The 23,486-nt window shown below is 51.1% G+C and overlaps 1 protein-coding gene across 1 annotated transcript in view; it reads right to left on the minus strand.

Annotated features, from left to right (window-relative positions):
* The window catches only part of EVC2 (EvC ciliary complex subunit 2), a 134,496-nt gene that overhangs the window by 108,428 nt on the left and 2,582 nt on the right, over positions 1-23,486 (minus strand). Inside the window, 5 exon segments of the mRNA XM_045056604.1 lie at positions 3,235-3,344; positions 10,160-10,346; positions 12,443-12,511; positions 16,212-16,378; positions 19,637-19,691. Of these exon segments, the coding sequence (XP_044912539.1) occupies positions 3,235-3,344; positions 10,160-10,346; positions 12,443-12,511; positions 16,212-16,378; positions 19,637-19,691 (588 nt within the window).

Consider the following 23,486-nt stretch of genomic DNA (forward strand, 5'->3'; position numbering starts at 1 on the left):
CACCTGAGGCTGTACCACCTCCTGCTGAGGGAATCGGTGAGTGGGAGCCACAGTTGGTCCCCCCCGCCCCGGCTTATCTGCCAGGGACGCATTCCAGGACGCCCAGTGGATGCCCGAACCCGTACTAGATGTGTTTTTTTCTGTACATATACACAGTTTCACTGATAAATGAGGCACCGTAAGAGACTGACAACGATAACTAAAAGTAACAACACAGTGTAGTAAAAGTTACGTGAATGTGCTCGCTCGCTCTCTTGCAAAATGCCTTCTGCCCTGCCCAGTTAGTGATAATGTGCAGATTACACACCCCTGGGATGAGATGAAGGAGGTGAACGGCACGGGCCTTGTGACATGGCCTCAGACTACTATTGACCTGCTGACCACAGGTCAGCAGGAACGTCAGGCTCCAGACCACGGCCGGTCCGGGTAACGGCAAGCACCGGAAACAAGACCGTGAACAAGGCGGGGCAGGGCGGGCGCCGTATTCTTGCGGTCTCCTCCGTTACTCTGATGCCATTCTAAAACACCAGAACGAGAAGAGATCCGGGTGAGACCCTTCCTGCTCCTGTCATCGTTCCGACGGGGACACGGAGCCCACCGAGGCCGCACCGCTTCTGAAACACAGCCGGGGGGCGGTTCCCAGGCTCTGCCGGGTCGGCCATCGCCCCCACTCTACTGGAAGGATTCCATCCTGTGGAGTGCTTGCCTGTTTAAATAATGGTCATTTCCGCCCCCCTCTTGTCGTATCCGACGTCTTGGGACTGACTGACAAGCAGAGCTAACCAGTGCTCTCCTGTGCAGCCACTGGAGTCTCACTCAGAATTTGGGTCATTATCAGCCCCAAACACACTTGACCTTCTCCACGTCACGGATGGAATCCCAGCAGTCCCCCGATGGACTGTGAGGTCCAATCAGATGAAATGACTTGAGAATACGGTACAGGAGCCCCTTGTCCACTTCCAGCACTCGCTCGCTCACTTGGCAAGCACCGGGCCCCCAGGACCCATTTCCATGGTGGAAACTAGGTCGGGGCAATGCTGACCTTCTACCAGAGCCGGCAGGCAGGAGCCCCGAACGCAGGCCAGTGAAGCTCGGAATTCTGGAATCTTCAGGTGGGCGGGTGGGCACTTTCCTCTCCATCTGCAGAACTGCCCAGAGAGCCCCCTGAAGGTCTGGAAGGGGTAGGAAACTGCAGGCCATTGCACAGAGACACATCGTTTCCCCACAGAAGACTGGAGACATTAGTAGAATCATCCCCTTCCCTGAGGTTCAGAGACATTAAAAAATAAAAGAGAGGTGCCTGGGTGGCTCAGGCGGTGAAGCATCTGACTCTTGATTTCAGCTCAGGTCACGACTGCATGGTTTGTGGGTTCGAGCCCTGCATTGCAGGCCGTCAGGCACAGAGCCTGCTTGGGAGTCTCTCCCTCTCTCTGCCCCTCTCTGCTCACGCTCGCCTTCTCTCTCTCTCTCTCTCTCTCAAAAATAAATAAATAAACTTAAAAAAATAAAAACTTGCCTGAGATTCATTAGTTTACAGATTTGTTCATTCATTTATTCAACAAATAATTACTGGGTTATTTCCTGTGCAGAGGTCTATTTTTTGGCACTGGAAACACAGGTGTCAAGAGGAAAGATGAGGTCCCTGGTCTCACGGAACCAGGGGTGTGAGGGTTTCTTATGGAAATGAGTCAATGTGACAGCAACACATCAAGCAAAGGAACAGACAGGACCCATCAAGGCGCGGCGGCTTGGGCAGTGCCCTTGAGTGAGTGAGGGGCCCCTCCGTCCCTCCCCCGCCGCCCCGCCCCGCCCCACACCCGCCTTCCCCGGAGCACGTCCTGGGGGTCTGAGGTCTGAATGTCCCAGGATGAGGAGGGGCGGGCTTTCAGTTTCATCGACTTTCTGAGTTTCCCACTGCTGGTTTCTGTCACCTTCTTAAATTCTGACTTTCACTTACTTGGTTTCCTGTCCTCTGAAATTGGGATGGTATTTCTTCTGGGTCATGTTGCCACTATTTCTGTATCCTTCTTTGTCCTCTGTTCTTGACTTTGTACCTGATTATTTTCTGAGACATTTGTCTCGTCTGACAGGTTGATAGTTTCCCTGTATCAGGTCTTTACCTTTTCGGAATCTTTCTTTTATCTTATTTTGTCTAGGATTTTTTTCCTAGTGCAGCAGCAAAGTCACACTGGCCGTCGGCCTTGGGTGGCAGGAGCCGGAAGCCGTGCAGTCCGATTAGGATTCTGTGGCGTGACCTGGGGCAGTCACGCTCGGAGCCTCATTTTCCCCATCTAGTAAAAGGTACTTTTTCCAGGGGCCGGAGTCATAACAAAGTGACCAACGTAACTAGAGCATGAGGTCCTTGAGGACAAGGACGCACTCTCCTCCTGTGTCCCCACAGTGTGCACAGCATCCTGGCATGACACTCAACTGTACACACAGATTAAAAGGTGACTGAAAAATGAAGACACTAACAGTAATGGTGTTACAGGCTGAATCGTGTCCCCTCAAAACCCGGATGCTCCCAACACCTCACGACGTGACTGTATTTGGAGGTGGGGACTTCACAGAGGTGATTAACCTGAAATGAGGCCATTAGGGTGGACCCTGATCCAATCCGACTGGTGTCCTTATTAGAAGGGGATCAGGACACAGACACATGGAGGGATGACCCCGTTAGGACACGGGGAGAAGACAGCCGTCTACACACCAGGGAGACAGGCCTCTGAAGGCACCAAATGCCCACAACTGGATCTGAGACTTCCAGCCCCAGGAGCACGTAAAAAATAGATGTCTGTTTGCCGTTAAGCCACCCACTCTGTGGAACTCTGTCAAGGCAGCTCATAGCGAACTCACATAAACAGTAACTACTGGGCTGAATGCCTATTATATGCAAAACACAGGGACGACAAATTAAAGCTAGTGATGACTTATCTTTATAACAACCCAATGTCAGGCCCACAGGAGTTGAGTAATTAAGGTCCCGATGAGATGCCAGGGAGCCAGGTTCATGGCAAAGTGTGTGAGATTCAAGGGCCCACGCACTCGTCTGAAATTCAGTATCACTGGAGGAAGGAAAGAGGGAAGGAAGGAAGGAGAGAGGGTAGAAAGCAGGGAGGGAAGGGAAGAAGGGAGGGAGGGAAGAAAGGAAAAAGCTAACAGATACCGTGCCCCAAGTGTCAATGCTTCTAAAACAAGAGTGACAAGACAGAAGTCAGAGTAACAGGGAAATACCGGTGCTGAGCTCTGGAAGGTGAGCCAGGCAGGAAGCATCAGGACGTCTCCGCTCCCAATTTCTCCGGCCTGGATGGAGGCTGTGTAGCTGACCGAGAAGGAGTCTCCAACTGCTCAGAAAGAAAGCAGGTGTGAGTCAAGAAGGGGCCCCTCCACCACACCCCGGACAAGCCACACATCAACGGAAGCCACCATCGTCGCTGACGTGGGCAGCGAGGGCACCGCTCGGGTCTCAGGTGCCCGTCATCAGGACGGTGAACTACGCATGCCCACTCATGGGGTCCCTCTTTGTCACCTGGAAGAGGCTGTCAGCACGTGCTCGGTCTTGCCTTGGCCCCCAGGGCCCAGCCAGCATTGCCCGGGATGCAGTGGGTCAGTCTTCCTGGTCCAGGATAAGGCTCACTCACACATTTGGGAAACCCAGAACCTTTTGTTTTGTCTGGGGTCCAGGTGAGGGCCTATTTACCCCCGCAATCCGGTCCACACAACTCAAGAAGACGGTCTCCACGGCATTTTTGGGCCTTGGCCGACAGACCGACAGTAAGCACTACTTCGACCCCTCCGGGGGGCTGGTTCTGTGAGCACAGCAAGGGGTACGGGGAGGCAGGACCCGGGAGGGGCTCTAGAGGTCACCATGGGTTCACGTGGGGCCCCCTCCAGCCACACGGTCTCTAGCTGGCCCTCGACTGCTTCGTGACAAAAACCGATTGGATTTCAAGGGAAGCTTCCCTGGAAGACAGGGTCCGTGGCTCAAAGCTCTCCTTAGTAGGAAGCCAGAACCGAACTTTCCAGCTCTCCCAGCTCCACTACTGGACAGGGGCCACACCCGTACCCCAAGGTGAACGAACCGCCAGGGAAGAGAGGAACCCCAGACGAGGTCGGGTGACAGAGAGGCCACCATGTGGGTTTCTAGCTTTGCAGGAGGCAGCGTGCCCTCAGCCCCGCTTCCTGGAGGTGCCCCCCCTGCCCCCCATCTGATGTTGGAGGTAGATGATGCCCACCTTAAGTACTAACAGTGGATGCTTCCACTGAGCTGATGTCCTCAGGTGGCTCTAGGCACCTGCCAGGGACCAAAGGCTCTCAGGGAACTAAAACCAATAAGGAACATCTCTGTCCCGGTTCTTTACAACGGGTGCCTCCAGCCTTAGCCACGGTGCATGAAAGTGCTGAGTGCTGGGTCTGGGGACAAGGCTGTGCCCGGCCAGAGCTGACCCTGGCTTCTTGTCTGGTGGTGGTGGGGCCGAGATTGTGATACTTTTTTTTTTTTTTTTAAACATCTTTGAGATACAACTTACGTCTCACCCCAAGGTGTAGCCAACCGCTAGTCTACTTTTTGGGGACTAAGTTGCCTTTCTGGACACTTGGTAGAAATGGAATCATATACTAGGTGTTGCTTGTGTTTGATTTCTTTTACTGACATTTTTTTGAGGTGCATCTATGCTGTAGCATCGGTCAGTACTGACTTCATTTTTTTTATTATTTATTTATTTTTGAGACCGAGAGACAGCGGGAGTGGGGGAGGAGCAGAGAGAGAGGGAGATACAGAATCTGAGGCGGGCTCCAGGCTCTGAGCTGTCAGCACACAGCCCAACACGGGGCTCGAACTCACAAACCGCGAGATCAGGACCTGAGCCGAAGTCAGGCGCTTGACCGACTGAGCGCCCCCCCCCCCAGGCGCCCCAGTCCTTCCTTCCTTCTCAGTGCGAGTGCTACTCCATTGTGGGGACAGACCACACTGTGTGAGTATGAAAGTCTCCTGTGTTCCTTAACTCTGGAATTTTTCAGAATTGAGGCACGCAAGAAACCTGGCATTCTGCTCATTTAGCTTCCAAGACAAAGAATCTGCATCCTTTCTGCTGCTGAAGGGACCCCAGCTCTTTCTAGACAGTTGTAGCCCTTGGGTGGGTGGGGGGCGGATAGAATAAAATATGAGGAGGATGGTGGGGGGGATTTTAATTTAATTTGAGAAAGTTGGACTTTGGACTTCAAACTTAGAAGGGCAAAGATTCTGATCTCAGATTTTAATTCCTTTCGGACTTGAATATATTTGGGTTTCAATTTGTAAGGGATTCACTCCTAAAATTTTAATTTCTCCCTGAGAATTTGCAAAAGGGAGGCACTGGCGGGTCAGTGCTGGCGGACCTTTATGCCGATGAGCTGGGGGCTATCCCTCAATCACACTGCAAAACGCCTGACGCGCCTCGTTGACTAGGGTGGCAGGTCGTGTCTAAATGGCTGTTAGAGAGTGCTGCTATAAACGATGGGGTACCAGTGCTTCTCTGCATCAGCACCCCTGTATCCCTTGGGTAAATTCCTAGCAGTCCTATTGCTAGGTCATAGGGTAGATCGAGTTTTAATTTTTTGAGGAACCTCCACACTCTTTTCCAATAGCCAAATTATGGAAAGAGCCTAAATGTCCATCAACTGATGAATGGATAAAGAAATTGTGGTTTCTATACACAATGGAATACTACGTGGCAATGAGAAAGAATGCAATCTGGCCTTTTGTAGCAACGTGGATGGAAGCAGAGAGTGTTATGCTAAGTGAAATAAGTCCTACAGAGAAAGACAGATACCATATGTTTTCACTCTTATGTGGATCCTGAGAAACTTAACAGAAGACCACGGGGGAGGGGAAGGAAAAAAAAAGAGAGAGGGAGGGAGCCAAACCATAAGAGACTCTTAAAAACTGAGAATAGAGGAGCCAAGGTGGCAGAACAGCATGGAAGCTTTTTGTGTGTCTCGCGTCCATGAAATAGAGCCAGACCAACACTAAACCATCCTACACGCCTAGAAAACCGACTGGAAGATTAACACAACAAGCTGCACAACCTGAATCACAGAATTCAGCATCTAATCAAAAACTCAACAAGGAAACAATGAATTTGAATGACACACTGGACCAGATGGACTTAACAGATGTATTCAGAACATTTCATCCTATAGCAGCAGAATATACATTCTTCTCCAGTGCACATGGAATGTTCTCCAGAATAGAACATATACTGGGACACAAATCAGCCCTAAGTAAATACAAAAAGATCGAGATCATACCATGCATATTTTCAGACCACGGCGCTATGAAACTCGAAATCAACCACAAGAAAAAAGTTGGAAAGGTAACAAATACTTGGAGACTGAAGAACATCCTACTAAAGAATAAATGGGCTAACCAAGAAGTTAAAGAGAAAATTAAAAAGTATACGGAAGTCAATGAAAATGATAACACCATTAACCCAAAACCTCTGGGAAGCAGCAAAGGCAGTCAGTCATAAGAGGAAAGTACATAGCAATCCAGGCCTTCCTAAAGAAGGAAGAAAGATCTCAGATACACAACCTAACCTTACACCTTAAGGAGCTGGAAAAAGAACAGCAAATAAAACCCCAAACCAGCAGAAAACAGGAAATAATAAAGATTAGAGCAGAAATTAATGCTATCGAAACCAAAAAAACCCCGGTAGAACAGATCAATGAAACCAGAAGCTGGTTCTTTGAAAAAATTAACAAAATTGACATACCACTAGTCAGTATGATCAAAAAGGAAAAGGAAATGACCCAAATAAATAAAATCAAGAATGAAAGAGGAGAGATCACAACCAACACAGCAGAAATAAAAACAATAATAAGGGAATATGGCGAACAAATATATGCCAATAAAATGGGCAATCTGGAAGAAATGGACAAATTCCTAGAAACATATACACTACCAAAACTCAAACAGGAAGAAATAGAACATTTGAACAGACCTATAACCAGTAAGGAAATCAAATTAATAATCAAAAATCTGCCAAAAAGCAAGAGTCCAGGGCCAGATGGCTTTCCAGGGGAATTCTACCAAACATTTAGGGAAGAGTGAACACCTATTGTCTCAAAGCTGTTCCAAAAAAATAGAAATGGAAGGAAAACTTCCAAGCTCTTTCTATGAAGCCAGCGTTACCTTGATTCCAAAACCAGAGACCCCACTAAAAAGGAGAACTATAGACCAACATCCCTGATGAACATGGATGCAAAAATCCTCAACAAGATATTAGCCAACCAGCTCCAACTATACATTAAAAAAATTATTCACCACGACCAAATGGGACTCATACCTGGGATGCAGAGCTGGTTCAATATCTGCAAAACAATTAACGTGATTCATCACATCAATAAAAGAAAGGACAAGAACCACGTGATCCTCTCAGTAGATGCAGAGAAAGCATTTGACAAAATAGAGCATGCTTTCTTGATAAAAACCCTCAAGAAAGTAGGGATTGAAGGAGTATACCTCGAGATCATAAAAGCCATATATGAACAACCTAACGCTAATATCATCCTCAATGGGGAAATACTGAGAGCTTTCCCCAAGGAAAGCTTGTCCCCAAGCTTGTCCCCAAGGAACAAGACAGGGATGTCCACTCTCACCACTGTTATTCAACATAGTAGTGGAAGTCTTAGCCTCTGCAGTCAGATAACACAAAGAAATAAAAGGCATCCAAATCAGCCAGGAGGAGGTCAAACTTTCACTCTTCGTAGGTGACATGATCCTCTATATGGAAAATCCAAAAGATTCCACCAAAAAAATTGCTAGAATTGATTCATGAATTCAGCAAAGGTGCAGGATATAAAATCAACGCACAGAAATCGGCTGCATTTCTACACACCAACAATGAAGCGACAGAAAGAGAAATCAAGGAATCGATCCCATTGACAGTTGCACCAAAAACCATAAAATATTAGGAATAAATCTAACCGAAGAGGTGAAAAATCCATACGCTGAAAACTATAGAAAGCTTATGAAAGAAATTGAAGAAGACACACAAAAAAATGGAAAAAGATTCCATGCTCCTGGATGGGAAGAACAAATATTGTAAAAATGTCGATACTACCCAAAGCAATCTACATATTCAGTGCAATCCCTATCAAAATAACACCAGCAATCTTCACGGAGCTAGAACAAATAATCCTAAAATTTGTATGGAACCAGAAGAGACCCCGAAGAGCCAAAGCGATCTTGAAAAAGAAAACCAAAGCAGGAGGCATCGCAATCCCAGACTTTATTCAAGCTGTAACCATCAAGACAGTATGGTACTGGGACAAGAACAGACACTCACATCAATGGTGCAGAACAGAAAACCCAGAAATGGACCCACGAACGTATGGCCAACTAATCTTTGACAAAGCAGGAAAGAATATCTCTTCAGCAAGTGGTGCTGGGAAAACTGGACAGCGACACGCAGAAGAATGAACCTGGACCGCTTTCTTACATCATACATAAAAATAAACTAAAACGGATGAAAGACCTCAATGTAAGACGGGAAGCCATCATAATCCTCGAGGAGAAAGCAGGCAAAAACCTCTTTGGCCTCAGCCACAGCAACTTCTTAGTCGACACGTCTCCAGAGGCAAGGGAAGAAGCCGGCAGGCGAGGGAAGTGACAAGTGCGGTCGGGCAGGACCACAGATGATGGAAGGCACTGGGGGAATGAGAGGAGAGAGGCAGGCCAGCCGGGTCACAGCCGGGAGGTGTGGGGAGGGACGCCAGGGCAGAGCCAGGGAAGGCTGTCTCACTTGGTCTCTGCTAGGACTCTGTGAGGCACTGATACACGCATGGGCCATCCCAAGTTCAGAGAAGTTCAGTCCCTTCCAGAGGAGACACATCTCCAAAGTGGCCAGGCGAGGAGTCAAATCTAGGTCCATTTGAGACCGAGTCTGTGCCCTGCTTGTGGCCCCATGTTCTGTCCTCTGAACACCAGCTTAAGGAATGGGGAGGATTTATTTTTGCATCTTTGAAAGAAAACGCTGAGGATCGCTTAGCTGGGACGTATCGGAACAGTTCTTATGACATTACTTAAACCACAGCCAGGATAGACATTGCCCCCCTCACGGACCAAATCTGCCGGTAGCTTCAGTCAATAGTAAGGGGTCAAGAACGATTCTGAGGCCCTACACAGGCCCAGAGGGAAAGCGTGGGCTGATTGCTGAGCAATGTGGACCCTGGACATGGAAGTGGAGGGGCCAGTCCTGCACATGTGACAGGCACAACAGCATAATGGCCACGGGGGGCAGTCGTTTCCTGTGTAGGGGAGGTGGGTACTCGGAGTAAAAGAAGTCTCACCCTCCTAAGAAGACTGATAGTCCTGAAATCATGCTAACAACTAACCCCAGAATTCGTTTAAACCTGCTTAATTAACCAGGGCGCCTGGGGGGGCTCAGTCGGTCGGGCGTCCGACTTCGGCTCAGGTCACGATCTCACGGCTCGTGAGTTCGAGCCCCGCGTCGGGCTCCGTGCTGACAGCTCGGAGCCTGGAACCTGCTTCAGATTCTGTGTCTCCCTCTCTCTCTCTGCCCCTCCCCGACTCACGCTCTGTCTCTCCAGCTCTCAGAAAGAAATAAACATGAAAAAAAAATTTAAGCCTGGTTAATTAACCCAGGCAACTTGCCTCAGGAAACACCTCTCCAAAAGCCAGCCAGTGACGGCGGCAGAGGCAGTCCAGAGAACATGCTAGAACACATACGGACATTTCGTGCGCGTGCTTCCGGGGCTCCCACCTGTACCTGGAGACAAGACCTGCGTTTCACTGATAAACCTGGTCGTCTGGCGGTGGATGAACCGGGGTTCACTAGAAACTCTGCCTTTCTGTACGTGTGAAATTTTTCATGACCAAAAATTGAGACAATAATAAAAATAATAAAAGTACATATTTCTTCAAACCTCTTTCCCCCAATCCTGCCTCTCTCTAACCTAAGTAACAAATCCAGCTTTTCGAGTGTGGATATTGAGCCACGGAGGCGGAGGTCTCCTCTGCCAATACCTGACAGCGAACTCCGCTGGGAGTGAACCCACGTCACGTGTTTAAGGACGCACCTGCCACGCATCGCACGATCCACCAGCGTCTCTAAGTATGTTCACATTCCCTCCCTGACCTAACACACTCTGCTCTCACCTTGCAGAAACTTCTTTCTGAAAGCCTGGAATCCTGCCGAGGTCCGGTTTCCAGTCGACCCCCTGACGGAGAGGCCGGTTATGTTGTCAAGCAGGAGCAGATCTGAGAGGTTGGTGGCCACGGGGGTCCCGGCATTGACCACAAGCAGTCTCACCTGAGCCGTCTGCATTTCGCTCTGCCCGGACACCTAGGACAGGAGGTGACACAGGAGCAGATTTACTGGCAAGTCCAACCTCCTAGAATAACCACCCCCCCCGAAAGTCCAACCTCCTAGTATGACCCCCCCCTTCCCCCCCCCCCCCCCCCCAGCTCAACTTCGTGCACGTCAGGTCTCCAGGCGGAGGGAAGGGCACTACGGTCTCACTGGGTCCTGACAACATATCAGGTCTGATTTCAAAGGCTCCAGGAGTGTCTTGACTCATGCTTTGCTAAGCTGTTGCTTGGTGACCATTTCAAAGGGAACTGGGACCCTGAAATGCAGCGAAATTACTCCTACAGAGAAATGGCAAAAAGCATATTGAAGCACAGAACCGCAGTCAGGCTGGGGACATTGTGGCCACCGGCGTCACCAAGAAAAGCAAACAATGGCTCTTGCTCCCTTGGTCATTTTGAAGATTCAGCCCAGCCCCGGGGACCTGCCCAGAGCCTCTGACTGCCATCCGACCTCCAGGAAGGAGCAAGCCCGTCTCCGGCCTCCTGGCCAGTCTCCCCCATGCAGGCAGGTTCTGCTTGGCCATGGGTCTGAATGGCTCGGCTGCCGGAAGCTGCCTGGCGGCCCATGCAGCTGGGCTCCCCGCCTGGCCTCTGCAACCTTGCCCTGTTCCCACTCTCTAAGCTTTCCCCACCACCCCTGCCCTGCCTTCAGCCAGCCCAGCTGGAAAGGATGTAGGAGCTGAGGACGGAGGGAAGCAGTGTATGTATACACATAGGTGTGCATGCATGCACGCGCACACACACACACACACACACACACACACACACACTCATAACTGCATGCATATGGCAGAAACATCTCCACAAAGACTTAGGAGAAACTGTTTGCACCAATCATATCCAGGAAGGGGGGCAGGACAGCTGAAGGCCTGAGATAAAACCGGGCTAGTGCAGTAAAGGGTTAACCTTGCAGGTCTGGACGGCCCAGACCCTGCACACTCGGAAGAAAGGACCGCCCCTTGACCAGCTCCTGGTTGGTTAACCTGTAAAGCTCTTGGACTTTCCTATCTGAGAAGCGTATCTGTGTGTACCTGTGGCCTTGGGCCACACCAGGCTGTCTGTGCTAACAATATGGCTGGAGGCGGGGGCCTTACGCCAAGCTGTGTCAAGGTGACCTCTGGAGGGGCTGGAGGCAAGTTCCTGAGGTCAGCCACTGCACCCCTCTGTGATGGACCCGCAATAAAAATTTGGATGTCAAGGCTCGGGTGCGTGCTTCTGGGGGACGATGCTTTGTATGTGATGTCACACATTGGTGCTTTGGAAAATGAAACACCGGCCACACTACCCCACAGGGAAGGACAGTGGGAAGCTCCCACCTGGTGTCCCAACAACTCTGTCCCATGTGCCTTTTACTTTGCTGACTTTAACCTGTACCCTTTTGCTGTAATACATTCTGAGTCTAACAGCTTTTCTGAGTTCTGTTGAGTCCTTCTAGTGAATCATGGAGCCTGAGGGTGGTCACAACAATAATGTGAAATGCTCACAGGATTCATAAGGATCAAAGACGTAAAAAACACCAAATAAAAATTTTAAACTGTCAAGCACCCTATCAATGTCAAAATCTGAAAGAAAATACATCATTCTTTCTTTCCCGTTCTAAACAATCACCGCACAGGGCGCCTGGGTGGCTCAGCCGGTTAAGCGTCCCACTTCGGCTCAGGTCTCGATCTCGTGACTCATGTGTTCGAGCCCCGCCTCAGGCTCTGTGCTGGCGGCTCAGAGCCTGGAGCCTCCTTCAGATTCTGTCTCCCTCTTTCTCTGCTCCTCCCCCACGCACACTCTGTCTCTCTCTCTCTCCAAAATAAACAACAAAAACATTTTAAAAATTAAAAAAAAAAATGATCACAGTGCATTTTCACTAACAGGAATTTAATTGTCACCAAAAACTCTTGGTCCTGGTTCTACCTATAAAACTGAAGATCATTTGTATGTCATTTCTTCACTCATGTGTCCAGACACAGGTGGATAACCCAGGATTGGCCAGTCCTTGAATACATAACTCTACCAAGATGCGATGTGGTCAAAACCCAGCCATTTTCTCTTCAATACAAGCCACCTGTGAACACCTACCACTGCGCATTTCTGAAAAATTACTCCGTCCTCAGCAGTTCCTTGAACATCCCTCGAGATGTCTCCATACTACAATAAAATATGGAAATTATCAGAAAATGAAAATTATTACACACATTTAATAAAAAGTACAAGATGTAAAAAATTATAAACAAATAAATACATGAACGTACAAGATGAACTTTTAAAAGAGGAGTAGAGGATTACTTCTGGCAGTCTAATAACTGCCTTAAATGACCCTGAAGATTTTTTTAACTTTTTTTTAAGTTTATTTATTTATTTTGAGAGAGACAGAAAGAGAGAGCAGAGGAGGGGCAGAGAGCACGTAAAGGAAAGAATCCCAAGCAGGCTCTACTCTCTCAGTGCAGAGCCTGACGCGGGGCTCGAACTCATGAACCGTGAGACCATGACTTGAGCCGAAGTCGGGCGCTTCACTGACTGAGCCACCCAGGTGCCTCTTGAAGATTTTTTAAAGAGAGTATTAAAAAGACTGGAACTTGAAGGCTGTGAGGAACAAAGAATGTGTGCGTGTGGTCACACCCAAGCTCTCTCCTAGTCTGGGGGCGCATGTCAACAACACCCGTTGTCACAGGGGGACAGGCAAAGCACGGCTGATGCTTTGACAGAGGGAATGTGAGCAGAGCCGTGGAATAATCTTACGAGGGCTGCTCACGCGCCCTGCGTGCCTCCTGGGCACCGGGTGATGGGGTCCACCAGCCACACACAGCAGGGGCCAAGGGAGCTCGGATCATGGGGTTCTGGGGCAGCCTCTGTGAGCTGACCCACCATCAACACAGAGAATCCACCCAGCTCGGGCCTCCTCCAGCTCCTCTGTGGCTTTCCTGGCAAATCCCAGAGGAAAGGCAGGGCCTGCCCACCAGATGCCAGCCATCGCTGCCCCTCATAATCACAACCAGTATCTGTCCGTGTCTGCCCTTGGGATATCCCTACCCCCCGACCCCGGGGACTGGCTCCCAAGATATGGGCACATCCTTTAAACCGAACGGGATTCTGACCTCATTCACTGGGAAGCTTCCCTGGGCCACACCTCCTGCTCTCTGCCCCGCCCACCTACTTCCTGCAGGGGGACCACTATGTGCAAACTAAGGCAGCCCTCAGTGATACCAATAATCAGAAGAGTGGCCATTAGTTGCCAAGCCCAGCCACATGCCCATCGCTTTACATACATGGGTTCGATTTCCCCCATTTTACAGACGAGGAAACTAAGGCTCAGGCAGGTTGACTCACTTGCCCCAGGTCACAGGGGCAGGAAGCTTGGCCTCCACCCCGGCCGTGTGACTCCACATCCTGTGATGCTTCTACACGTACACCCCCTCTCCAGAGCCTGACCCTCCCTTTGTACAGAGACAAAGACGCAGAGAAGGGAAGTCATGTCCCTGAGAAGGTGTAGACAGTGTGCCTATGGCATCATCCCAGCATCGGCCCAACCAGGTCCCTGACCCCAGGGGGGCTCTCCGTCCGCCACCTCCCCCAGTGCCTTTGACACGCCAGCATCCTAACAAGCCTGAGAGCCCTCAAGCAGGCCCCTGGCTTTCTGTTCTTCTGATCCTCCAACGGTATTACCAGACACGGCTTTTGAGCATATACACGCAGGAGGGGTGGGGGTAGAGACGTGCGACTAGGCCAGGCCACAAGTCATCTGTTCCTAGTGACACAGACTGCAAAGAACAATGATGACCACTGTGGGAGGGTGCGTGGTGGCCCCCCAAAAAGGAGAGTTCCCCATCCTGACCCCTGGACCCAGCGAATGTGACCTTCATTAGAGAAGGGGTCTGTGGGGGTGCCTGGGTGGCTCCGTCGGTTAAGTGGCCGGCTTCGGCTCAGGTCATGATCTCGCGGTCCGTGAGTTCGAGCCCCGCGTCGGGCTCTGTGCTGACAGCTCAGAGCCTGGAGCCTGCTTCAGATTCTGTGTCTCCCCCTCTCTGACCCTCCCCTGTTCATGCTCTGTCTCTCCCTGTCTCAAAAATAAATAAATGTTAAAAAAAAAAAAAAAAAAGGGGTCTTTGAAGATGCCACCAAGGATCTCAAGATGAGATCCTTTCATTCTAAATTTAGGTGGACTTGATTTAGGTGGCCCCCAGATCCAATAACAGGTGTCCTTATGAGCGACAGAAAAGGACAAAGACACAGAAGAAGGCCATGTGAAGGTGGAAACAGTTGATCAAACACTTGATGGGTCAATTTGGCTGTGACACCCAGGTATTTCGCCAAACACATCCAGATGTTTCTGTGAAGGCAGTTTTTTTCTTTTACGTGAGATCAGCATTTAAATCCGTGGACTGTGAGTGAAGCAGATGACCCTGCAGAATGTGGGTGGGCCTCGCCCAATCAGTTGAGGCGTTAACAAAAAAGACCAACCTCCCACAAGGAGGAGGAAGTACACACACACACACACACACACACACACACACACACACACACAATTTCTTATTGTTTTTCTGGAGAATCTCAATGCACAGATTGAAGTGACGTGGCCACAGCCAAAGAAGCTACCAGAAGGTGGAAGAGGCAAGGAAGGATTCCCCTACAGCCTTTGGAGGGGGCGTGGCTCTTGCCCACTCCTTGATGTTGGATCTCTAGCCTCTAGAAGAGAGAGTGACAGAATAAATCTCACTGTTTTAAGCCACCCGGTTTGGCAGTTCTAAGAAACTAATTCAAACACTTAGCAGGGGGGCCAAGAAGGGGCTCATGGCCGTGGCAGCCTGTTGCCCGAGCACAGTGGCTCTCACGCCATCTTAGGTCATGAAATTGTAAGTGAAAGGCGGCCCTGGGGCGCCTGGGTGGCCCAGTCATTTAAGCGTCCAACTGCTGATTATGGCTCAGGTCATGATCTCGCAGCCGTGGGATCGAGCCCTGTGTTGGGCTCCGCACTTGAATGTGGAGCCTGCTTGAGATTCTCTCTCTCTCTCTGCCCCTCCCCACCTCTCAAAATAAATAAACTTAAAAAAAAAAAAGGCAGTCCTATGTGGAGCCAACAAACAAAACAGAATGGAAACAACAGCAGGGGCGCCTGGGTGGCTCAACTGGTTAGGCGTCCAACTTCCGCTAAGGTCATGATCTCGCGGCTCGTGAGTTCGAGCCCCGCGTCGGGCTCTGTGCTGACAGCTCAGAGCCTGGAGCCTGCTTGGGCTTCTGTGTCTCCCTCTCTCCGGCCCCTCCCCCGCTCACACTCTGTCTCTCTCTCTCTCAAAAATAAACATTTACAAAAATGGAATAAACACTTGAAAGAAAAAACAAAAAACAAACAAAAACCAACAGCAGGGGCGGGGACTCCGACTCGGGTTCGGCCACTTCACCTGCGGGACCCTGAACACGTTTCATCATCTCTCCCATCCTGCTCCCTAAACATAGCACCTGTGTACAGAACTCGTAACGAGGCTCCAGTGAGATGATGCACAGACGACGCTAAGCCCAGGGCCTGGCGCAGTCACTACGCGTTACACACTCACCGTTACTGTCCCCAGCAGTGTTTCTGACAGCCGGCAGCCAATCGGTCCAGCTGAAGCAGAACCAGAGCCCCGCTGCAGACCCAGCAGCCCACGGCTCAGATTCAAACCTCCGATTCATCTCCAACACTAGGCGTGGTGCAGAAGAGAAACGCTCTGTGGACTGATAACTCTATTTAGTGAGAGAAGGACCAGACTTTTCTGAAGAACCAAAGCCCGTGGCGTTTCCTACACCGTTGGCCCCAAGCTGGTTTCTTGCCAACCTCTGATATTTCTGTTGACGTACCAAACGCGTCACTTACCAGGCGCTGCGTTATAGGAGACTCTCTTTTAGACAAAGTCTTCTTGGGCCCCGAGGGGTTAAAAGCAAGCGTGGATGGAGTCCAGGGCTCACTGGAGGCTGCGGAAGCCAGGAGTGGGTTAAAGACCTCACTTTTCCTGCTGAATTTCCTTCCAAACGGTGCTCCCCCTGCAAAACAGTGATGCGTCTGCAGGGATGGGCAGGAAGGCGGTAAGACGCAGGGACAGACTCGGGAGGCAGACCACATGTATGCAGAAGGCGCCTGAGAGGGGTTTGCTGAAAACGAGTCAGTGGGTGAATGAACGAATGAATGACTTATCCTCTCTCTGCCGGGAATACGAGACAGGCTCATTGAGGGGCTATCGAGCCTAAAGAGAGTGTTTCTCCAAGTGCGTGCTGCTCATGGTGGGTGTGTGCTACAATGTACATTCCCGGGCCCCCTCCCAGACCTACCGAATCAGACCACCAGGCAAGGTAGGGGGCCCTGGGTGATTCCTACACACACGGCATCAGACGGCCCTGAGTTTGAATCCTGACTCTGTCACTCATCAGCTGTGTCCTTGGGCAAGTTATCTAACCTGCCCGTGCCTCGGTTTCCCTAACTCCACAGTGGACAGGAGAGTAAGTCTCACCTCACTGGGTCCTGCTGATGACCTGTCTCCTGCAGAATGGGCCCCTGGTGAGCACCACTGATGGTGACTCTGGGGAGGACTGGCCACCGCCAGACACAGTGCCTGCTGAGTCACCCAACATGGACCGGGTCCCTCCAGAACTCGCCCTATGTCAGTATGTTGACAACTCACAGGCGCCATGAGTAACAGAAACATCACTTAAAACACACTGGCTGGGCTGTCAGGAGGGGGTGCTGATCGGCTATGGGGCCCCGGAACACTCTGAGCCTCAGTCTCCCTCCCCTGGGGATGTGGCTAAAATATCCCTGAGATGGGGCTCCCTACGGAGCAAACGAGATGACAGGCTAGACGTGAACACGCTCAGGAGTAACCAGGGCTCGAAGCCAGAAATTCACACGTCTGCAGAATCGTGCGTTTTCAACGTTTACCTTCTATCCAGACACAGACTGGATTCTGATTGAGAATGAATTTCCTTTTTGGTCTTCCTTCCAGTGTATGGACAGCAAGATCTTTACAAGTGCTTTGCCAACTTTTATAATTTCAAAATACATGTTGGAATAAGTAAGCACTTGAACAACAACAACAAAAAAGGTGTGGAACTGGATCCTGGATAAAACTGGTAACTTTTTTCCCGGACAGTGTCTGGAGTTGAGTCAGGTCACGAAGTTGGAAAGGGGATGATGGCGAGCATTGGGGCCTCGCCATGGAAGGGACTGGGCGCCTTCCCAGGCCGGCTGCTGACTCAGGAAGGTCTGAATAAATCACACAGGTGCCAGCGGGACTGGATGCACGTCTCTGGACCCGCACCCAGTCCCTCAGGCTAAGGGACACATGCTTTCTCGGCAAACTTGCCGGACATAAAATCTGAGGCCACACTCGGCTTTACCTCCAGTGCACCTGTTCACGCCCCTGGCCCTCAGAAGGCCCAAACACAGGCCCTGATGAAAACTTGAACAAGGTGCTTCTGGTGTTGACAGACAGCAGAGAAGGAATCCGGGCCATACCGTGACTATCGCCACCCAGCACATCATCGCTCAGTGGCCTCCCCCTTCTGGCCACCAGCACAAGGGACATCTGCACTGTCTATGCAGTTCTTGGGCTGTCCCCTCACTCTCTTGCCTCTGGCTGCCACACGCCTGGAAGCTCCTCCTTCCATCCCCTTGTCCTGCTAAACTGTCACTTCTCAGGACGCTGCTGGGGAGCACCGGAACACCTCCTCCAGGAAGCCCTCCCTGAAGCCCCTCCCAGGGATCTTACTGCTCCGTCCCCTGCTCTTAATGCAGTCACAGAGTGGTATACTCTGCTCCCTCTTGCCCACAGATCTGCCTCACCAATGAATAAAAGGTTCTCTACCATTGCAGTGAGATCATCTCAACCTATTTTACTCAAACGAAAACCGTATCTTGGAAAATGTAAAGTCGGCAGAGAGTAACCAAAGACCTGGGAAATACCTTTTAACTCCCCAAGTGAGTGAGATCTGGGCAGCCCTGGTATAAAGGAGGATCCCCGAGGAAGGTGTATTTCTAATCTGTGCCGAGCAGACTCTGCTGGAAAGATGGTTTTGTCAGCAAGGCCCCTCCTCTTCTCAGGAAGCATCTTGCTCAGTCTGTGCGGACAAGAGGGGCCAGCCTGGCCCCCAGTCCATCCAAGACCCCCAGAGGCAGAATGAGGCACAGAGCCCAGAAGAGTCCACCCACAGCCCCAGTGATGGGGTCGGGGACAGACACAGGACTCAGGCTGAGCCCATCGGTCGCCCCTAGAGCTCTTGCCAAGCTATTGAGAAGTCTTCCGCTGCATAAGGGCTGGCTGTTACAGCTCCCCAAAGGCTCCTAGGGGAAAGTGGAGCTGAGATGAAAAAGAAAGATGTGGCCCGGGCACGCGGAGCCCCTGGATCTGGCCATGCCCAGGCTTGCACGGTTCAGTTACAAGGCCAGCGAGTTCTGTTTTGTGTAGGTGAGTTTCAGCTCAATTTCTGTCTCTTGATGTGGTGGGCTGACTAATGAATGACCCCTGAAGATGCCCAGGAGCTAATCTAGGGGACCAGTAAATATGTCATCCTGTATGCAACAGGAACTTCCCAGATGTGATTAAATCAAGGTCCTGAAGATGAGGAAATCACCTGGACTATCCGGGTGGGTGGTAAATGTCATCGCAGGTGTCCTTATAAGAGGGAGGCAGAGAGAGCTGACAGGTAGAAGAGGAGAAGGCCACGGGGCCACTGAGGCAAGACGCCGGCCTGCTGGTGCTGAGATAGAGGAAGGGGCCAGGACCCACGGACTGCACTGGAGCATAGCCAGAGAGGCTGGAAAAGGAGCAAACGTTCTCCCCGGAGCCTCGGAGGGAGCACGGCCTTGCCGACACCCTGACTTCAGCCAGCTACACGGATTCTGAACTGTAGCCCTCCGGAACTCCAAGAGAGTAAATCTGTGTTGTTTTTAAGCCACGAAGTTTGGGGTGATTTGTTAGAGCAGCCGCGGGAAACTCACACACCTGGCTAATATGCACATTCTGTATTCAATCAGACTCCTTTGGGGGAGACTCAGGACAGGCCACCTGACCCTGAACCCTGTTCCGTGCACTAGGGCTCGGCCAGCTGCTGCAGGGGCGATGCGCTGCCCTTGCCCTATCAGGTCAGCGGATAACATGGCAGGTCAGCGGATAACGTGACGTATTTGCCCAAGGTGGGCAGGTCAGTGGAACGTGAGGCAGGTGGAGGCAAGAGGGCTGTGACTTTAAGTCTAATTCTCTTTCAGGGCCAAAGCAACGAAAACAATCAAGCAAAAGACAAACTTACCTTCGGTCTTAAGGCGAGAGCTTTCTACGTTGGGCCAAATCAAATGGGGCAAGTCCTAGAAAATTTCAAAGGCCAAAGTCACTAACCGAAGACCCTACTTGTAAGAAGTGATTGAACGTCATCTTCGTAAATGGCTCACACAGAAAGGGGCTGCACTTTTACCCGGAAACCTGAAATAAATTTTTCTAGAGCAACCACCCCCACCAGGACTACGGGATTACCTTCTCTTTCCCACAGAGACCATCAGCTCAGTCCTGACTGCATTTGGGGAGGCTGTCTGGGAAGGCAGCACCGTGTGGTCAACATTTCAATGTACTCGGATAGACGTGAGTTCGAATCCCAGCTCTGCCTTTCGCCCACCCTGTGACACTGGCTGGGACTCCAGCCTCTGCCTTCCCACAGTCTTGCAAGTTCCTACGGAGTGGCTCGTAAAACACTCGACAGGGAGTCCAGAGAAGTGGGTTCTAGCCAGAACAGTCTACGTGCTGTGTGTCCTTAGCCAAGTCTCTCAAGCCTCTCTGAGCCTCAGACCCTCATCTAAGAAGTGAAGATCTCAAGGGCTCCTCCCAGCCTGCTTCACCTTGCTCAGTGATGAAACCTGCCCAAACAGGGCCCAGCTAACTCTCCCACTCCACCTCTGTAAAACAGTGGGCCCTGGAAAGGCCCAGACCTTTCTACTGTAAAATTAACAATAGTAATAATAAAGCTGGCCCGGTTGAGCCCTTGAAATGGGCTGGGTCCCCTGCTGTGCACTCAGATGAGTTACACAAACAGTCTTGGGCACAAGCTAGTGAAGTGAGCGCCGTTCTCATTTTCCAGTAAAATCCCCAGACTCGGGGAGCGGGATACGTAGGTAGACACTGAATGCAGATATTCAATAACCCACTGAACACTAATTGCATATTTCACGAATAATTATACTTTTAACAATATGCTACGTAAAGTATCAGGACCACATATCATGCGGCAAGGTCTAGAAGGAGGTACTGAAGCGTCAGCCTTGGTGGCCTTGGGGAAAGGGGTGGTGTCCCTGCGGGCCGGAGAGGGAGGCCCCCTTCTCTCCATGCCAACTGAGTGGTTTATCTCCTACAAGCAGAAGCTCATGTCCATGTGTCACTGTAACAGCAGTAACAGTGAGTGAGTGACGGGAGCCACCGTACAGGAGCTGCCCCGCACGCCTGCTCTTTTGGGGGTCTGCCGGGTCCCTCACACCCGACGTGAACGCCGTCCCCAAAGTCTCCTGGGACAGGAGTACGTGGCCAATACAGCCGCCAGTTCATAAAGTGCCTTCCACCAGGCAGAAGGAGGTACCCCTTCCCCCAAGAGTCCTTCCGCCTGTCAGACACCGTTGTGATACAGCAGTGTGGACGGAGTGAGTTTTTACCGCCACCCGGCAGGGGAAACAACCTCACGATAACAACACAGATCCAGGCGGCGCACAGGGACCTCCTCCCAACAAGCACGATACAGGAGGAGGAAGATGAGAAACACAAAAAGTGAGAATGATGGCCAACGCTACTCCAGCCAGGAGGCCAAGGTCAACACCAACAGCGGTAGGGCATGTTGACGGTATGCACCCAGACAAATCCTGGGAGGTGGCACCCTACGAAACAACAGACAGGACCCTCAAAACTGCCAAGTTCATCAAAAACAAAGGAAGTCTGAGACACCGGCACGACCGAGGGGAGCCTAAGGAGACAAGATGACTGAATGTTATACTATGGTGTCCTGGATGTAATCCTGGAACAGAAAAAGGGCATTAGGTTAAGAAGAAGAAAACAGGGGCGCCTGGATGGCTCAGTCGGTTAAGCGGCCGACTTCGGCTCAGGTCATGATCTCGCGGTCCGTGGGTTCGAGTCCCGCGTCAGGACAGCTCAGAGCCTGGAGCCTGTTTCTGATTCTGTGTCTCCCTCTCTCTGACCCTCCCCCATTCATGCTCTGTCTCTCTCTGTCTCAAAAATAAATAAACGTTAAAAAAAAAAATTAAAAAAAAAAAGAAGAAGAAAACAAAAAAGCTCTGAGAGTCAGAATAAACTATGGACTTTAATAATAATATAACAATAACAGTATTAGTCCATTAGCGACAACAAACGTGCTATACTAAGGTGAGACGTTAGCAAGGAAAACCGGGTGTGTGGTCAGGGCAGATATATACGAACTTTCTGTACTATGCGCTCCATTTTTCTAAAATCTGAAACTGTTCTAAAACAGAAAGGCTATTAACTTACAAAATACACATCCACGAGGTCTCTAGAGTAGACAGGGGCTCCACAGTGCACCCAACACCCACGCATCTGCATGTCTGTACAACCCCTGCCCCCTGGAACTTTCCACCCATTCTCTCGCCAGGATTTGCTGCACGACAGGCTGTGCACTAGGCACCCCCAGGCGAGCACACCAGACCTGGCCCCTGACCTCACCAAGGGATGATGGTCTCTTTACCAACAAACATTTCCCCTCCAAGGGGCAGATTCCAAGGGGGCAAACAACCCATGAAAGCCCTTGGTAGGGCCAGGTGCCAGGAGCCCCTGGCCAAGTGTCCAGGGATCTCCCTGGCTTCTGGGTGTCACCAGCCTGGAGGGTGCCTCTCCAGGGGCTCCTTGGCCCCACGAAGCAGGCTGCTCTCACGGAGACGGTGCTCAGAAGGCAGCCGATAGCCCCTTTCAATGCCCAGCCTTCCCCTCCCTGGTCATCCCTCCCTCCAAAATGGCAGCCCCTGACAAGGTCACCATGCCCTCTACAAGGCTCCGTTTAATGGCTAGTTGTCTGTCCTCACTGCACACGACTCACCAGCGGCATCCGATATGGGAACGTACTGGCATCCCATCCTTGCTGTAACAACCACCATGAGCTTAAGAGCTCAAAGCGACACACATTTATTGCTTTACGCTTCTTGAGGCCGGAAGTGTGACGTGAGCCTCAAGGGGCTAAAATCAAAGCGTGAGCAGGGCTACATGTTTTTTCTGGAGGCTCGAAGGGGAAGTCCATCTTTGGCCTTCTCTGGCTTCTGGAGGCCACCCACGCGCCTTAGCTCAGGGCCCCCTCCCGCATCTTCAAGGCCAGCCGCAGCAGGGTCTCCTCACACCGCATCACCATGACCTCCTTCCAACGCCACATCTCCCTCCCGCTCTCTCTTCCGCCCCCTCTTCCATGTTTTAGGACCCTTGTGATTACATCAGCACCAGCCAGATAATCCGACAACCTCTCTCTTTTGAGGTCAGCTGATTCGTAGCCATCAGCAACGTAAACTCCCCTTTGCAAGGTAACCTAACACATTCACTCGTTCCGGGGTCGATGTGGAGGTCTTTGGGGGGCAATGTTCTGCCTACACCGAGCCCCTCTCTCCTTTTAGTGCTCTCCTCCCCTGACTTCTGGGCCGCAGTCTTGGTTGCCTTCCTGTCACACCAGCCACACCTTCTCATCTCCTTTGCTGGATCCCTCCTTCTTCCTGCCTGGCCACCGGCCTCGCTCCAGGGCGCTGCCTTAAGGCCTCCCTCTTCCCAATCCGCGCTTCCCCCCAAGGTGAACTCAGCCATTTCTCAGCTGACCACTGCCCGGCATCACCAGCTAGGCTCCCTCCCCCAAGTCCAGACTTGCCCATCGAACACTCCACTGTATGCCCACCTCAGAGGCAAACTGAACTCGGCAAGACCAGAACCGAATTCCTAATGTAGCCAATGGTATCTCTATTCTTCCACGTGCTCAGGCCGAAATCCTTGGCCTCATCCTTGACTCTTCTCTCTCTCTCTCTCTCAATCCACAGCCACTGGCTCCACCTTCGAAATACATCAGAAACCCCTGTTTCTAACCACCCTGGTCCAGCATCCCTCCACCTTGGCCTGGTCTCCCA

The sequence above is a fragment of the Felis catus genome, chromosome B1 (assembly GCF_018350175.1).
Source record: "Felis catus isolate Fca126 chromosome B1, F.catus_Fca126_mat1.0, whole genome shotgun sequence".
In the NCBI taxonomy this organism is placed as follows: domain Eukaryota; kingdom Metazoa; phylum Chordata; class Mammalia; order Carnivora; family Felidae; genus Felis; species Felis catus.